The sequence below is a fragment of the Miscanthus floridulus genome, chromosome 6, assembly GCF_019320115.1.
Source record: "Miscanthus floridulus cultivar M001 chromosome 6, ASM1932011v1, whole genome shotgun sequence".
Taxonomy (NCBI): Eukaryota; Viridiplantae; Streptophyta; class Magnoliopsida; order Poales; family Poaceae; genus Miscanthus; species Miscanthus floridulus.
In genome coordinates, this window is record NC_089585.1 from 144,616,934 (window position 1) to 144,620,920 (window position 3,987).

At 51.3% G+C, this 3,987-nt stretch overlaps 1 protein-coding gene across 1 annotated transcript; it reads right to left on the minus strand.

Moving 5' to 3' along the window:
• Positions 1-1,098: 1,098 nt before the first annotated feature.
• Positions 1,099-2,751, minus strand: LOC136457240 (NAC domain-containing protein 68-like). Its single transcript, XM_066457303.1, has 3 exons — positions 2,365-2,751; positions 1,867-2,150; positions 1,099-1,778 (listed from the first exon to the last, which is right to left on the minus strand). The coding sequence occupies exons 1-3, from the start codon at positions 2,561-2,563 to the stop codon at positions 1,332-1,334; spliced, it is 930 nt and encodes a 309-aa protein (XP_066313400.1). The 5' UTR covers positions 2,564-2,751; the 3' UTR covers positions 1,099-1,331.
• Between the last annotated feature and the right edge of the window lie 1,236 nt (positions 2,752-3,987).

The window sequence follows — 3,987 nt, forward strand, 5'->3', positions numbered from 1 at the left end:
TTACAGATACAGAATTTTGTGCTATCTTTTCCTCTGGTGATGCATCATGCACCACTGCATATTTCTTTTCTTTTGTTTCACGTTTATTGCAACCGAGGATAGCAACCTTTCTGATAGTGTATTACTACTTTGCATGTGCATATGAAGAATCTAACGACAATAACACGTTGGATTTGAAGCTGGGAACTTTTGCCGCCAGCCTGCTCTTATTAATCAAAATGGTGGTTATTAATCGGTTTGTTCTGATAACAACTCACCTGATATCTGAACGACTGAACCTAAACCTCTAATCTAATCTATCAAGCATTCTTTTGGTTGGCACCTTGTGGCTATCCTGTGGCTTCAATAATAATGCCTACTAGGAGCCGGTAGCTTATATCAGATTGCTGATAACATGGTCTAAGTCAACGAGCTTATCCTCGTACGGTCTGAAGACCATTGTACCATATTCTTAGAGATATATGCCGATGCTGATTGCAAGTGGCTCGTTTAAGTATATCTTCTCATACGCCTGAACTTTTCTGATGTATATGTACTGCAGAATTTGGCGTTATCTTGCAACCAGATGCAAGTTGATTTAAACAGTGCAGATGATATATAGATACAGACGCATTTTCTGGAGGAAAACGATACTCGATACCACTTCCTGTGTGCGAGTGGCAGGCATATGTTCATGTCATTTTCATGGTACGAATCTAATCTACCAGACATATGGGTCATGATGTGGTGAGAATTGATAAGGCTAGCGTTTTTCATTTGAGGAACGTAACAGTCCGGTTTGAGAAATAGATTTGGTTGGTTCTATATCACTTCATCCCATTGTAGAATGATACTCGATCCGTTTCAAATTATAAGACGTTTTGGCTTGTCTAGATTCATGACTTTTGCCACGCACTTAGATATGTCTAGATGCATAATAAAAACAATGTATCTAGAAAAGTCAAAACGTCTTATAATTTAGAATGGAGGGAGTACGTACGATTTTAGCTACCCATCCACTTAATGCTACTCCTACCATTGTATCATCTTTGAAAACTGTACGAATATATCAGAGAGATCAAATGTCCTAGATCAATTTCGGTTCAGACCGACATGAGATATGAAAACTGTAATTTTGTATTAAGTAGTGCAAAGGGAGATGCAAATTTTTTTTGGTATATTACCAAACACATGTAACAATCTAACAAATGAATAAACGTTACAAGCCTACAGCAACAGTTGCAGAATTCATACCCTCCAAATTTCAAACTTGCTGTTTCTAGGTCCAGTCTAGCCACTCCTATGCCCCCTTATTTACAAGAGCATCTCTTCCCCTTCCATCTCAACAACTCTCAGAACGGTGGCAGGATTGTCTGCCACATCTTCATCGACGGCGAGCTCATGGACTGCAAGTAGCCATGGCCTTGCCCAGCCACCAGGTTCACCGTCTGGACCGGGTTGATCGGATTCACCATATGGGCCATGTTGTAGGACGCCTGCAGGTCATCCAGATTCAGGTCGGTGAACCAATCGTTGTCCTCCTTCACCGTCACGGTGCCAATGCCGTTGTTCCTCATGGTCATGGCCTGCCCCTGCACCATGTCACCGAAGCAGCTCTGCTGCATGCCGGAGGCGTTGTCGATGTCCGAGTCGTGCGTCTGGAAGCTGTCGGACATGGAATCCTCCGCCGCGCTCTGCCGGTGCTGGTGCGCCGCCGCCTCCGACTCCGGCTTCTCCACCTTCACCTTCTCCCAGTTGTTCTTCTTGTTGTACAGCCGGCACAGCACCCACTCGTCCAGCTGCAAGAACAACGCAAAGAGACATGAGCACCATGGCTCGCCATGGAATGCAACCGGTGGGATGGAACGGCCACACACACGCACACACCTTCTGCGAGCCCTTCTTGCCCGGTGCTCGGTCCGCGTCGGCGAGGCGGTACTCGTGCATGATCCAGTCTGTCTTGACGCCCCTGGGCGCCTTGCCGGAGTAGAACACGAGCGCCTTCTTGATCCCCGCCACCCTGCCGCTGCCCTTGGACGCGATCGGCTTGTCGGCCCCCGTCGCCTTCCAGTACCCCCTCCCGGCGGCGCGGTTGGGGCGCGAGCCGTTCGGGTACTTGCGGTCCCGCGGCGTGAAGAAGTACCACTCCTTGCGGCCGAACAGCGCCTTCTCTGAAGGAGAGAATCAGAGAAGCACAGAACCGAGGTCAAAAATGTCAATTTGGATGAATGGATCCATGGGACAATTAAAGAAAAGATTGTCTTTTTTCGTAAAACGAGAAGATATTTTGTTTGAAACCAAGATATTGATGATAAATAAAAAGAGGAAAAAAACAGAGGAAAGCAGAGCAAGAAGACGCCGGAACAGGGGAAGAAGGGCACGCACCGGGCAGATCCCACGGATCGAACTTGTAAAGATCGACCTCGGCGATGATGGGCACGGGCAGCTGCTGCCGCGCCACCTTCCTGCAGAGGTAGTACACCACGAGCTCCTCGTCGGTGGGGTGGAACCGGAACCCCGGCGGCAGGTTGAGCTCCGCCTCGGCGTCCCTGCGCCCGCTCCCCTCCGCCGCCACCATTGCCATCCTCTTCCTCTTCACAGAAATTCCCAACGGCTGGATAGATAGATAGATGGGGTAGCTCGCTCGAACCAGGTTCCAGAGACCGCGTCTGCTCCCTCGTGCGTGCTCGGTTTCGAAAGGCGGCTGGCTGGCAGGCAGCCGCTGGATGATAAATAATCCTCCTTGCCCGTGAGCTGGTTCCTTGGCCACCAAGGCGGTTATATGGGCTGCGCAGCGCAGCCCAGCTCGTGCCGCCCCGCCCCGCCTCGTGCCTTCGTGGGCTGGCTCCGGATGAGGATGGCCGACGTTGCCGCGAAGGTTCCCGCGTGGAAAAGGCTCTGACCCTGTTCACCGTTGGGTGGCCTGGCCGACGACGGCCGCAGCCCACGCGACGCCCAACTCCGCAACAAGCGTCAAAAGCACTAGCGAGGGATCTCGCCAGTTTCCATCCGGAAATGTACTAAAAAAATCCGAGCGATCTCGGCGAATGGGACGCCCCGGTCGCCGTGAAAGCTCCGTGGTTTTGACTGCGCTGGCGGCAGGTGGCACGGCGCGCGCGAACGAAGGGGTCGGTGGCGCCACGTGCGGATTGCGCCGCCGACTGCTGTTTAGTGCAGGCGTTCACGAAGGCCCTGCGACGTGGTGATGGATCTGTGGCTGTGTGGTGTGTGGGGGGCTTTTTCCAAGGATGGTTTTGAGCTGCAGATTTGGTTGGTGCTCGACATTTCTGCGTCCAGTCTATGGAAGATAAGGAACGTGTCTTGGTTTGAATTGGCAATTCGTAATTTTCGTATCACGCTTGAGGGCACAGACAGCACAGAGGTGCGGTGACAAGCGTCTGAAATTCTCAGCAGGAATTACGCACAAGTTTCCAGCCCGGAACGTGACGATGATGGAACACCTGCCCGATGGATGGACAGCTAGCTAGGTAAAATTCAAAATGTGCTGTGAGCGATGAATCCGCTCGCTGCTTGCCTGCCGCTGCCGCCGAGCGCCGATGCCTGCACTGGTCCTGGAGGCACGCTATCCTGTTCCTATCCCGATGCGTTGAACCTTGCCCCGGGTGAGCCGCAATGGTGGCGGCGACCAAATCCGGCGGGGGTTGGTAGGCCCGCAGCCCGCTCTAGTCGTCGACATCCCATGCGTTTTCCTTTCATTCCTCCTGCGGTGGACTATATAGGTGAGCTACTACATGTCTGTATATATGTAGGTGAAAAAGACGGGCCGCTCGTAGGAAAAACGGGGTCGGAAAGCGATCTTTCCACTATGTTTGTCCGTTCCTTTAAGGAAAAAGGAGAATATTGTGTTTGGCTGTAGTTTTACTTAACTACATTAAATAGTAATTTTAAGTGCCTCGCAGTTGGATGTTCACTGAGCTTTTCCTGATCAGAACGTGTGTGCGGTGTGAAGAGATTTACAGCTTTGTGTGCCATGATGCCCTGACTGGC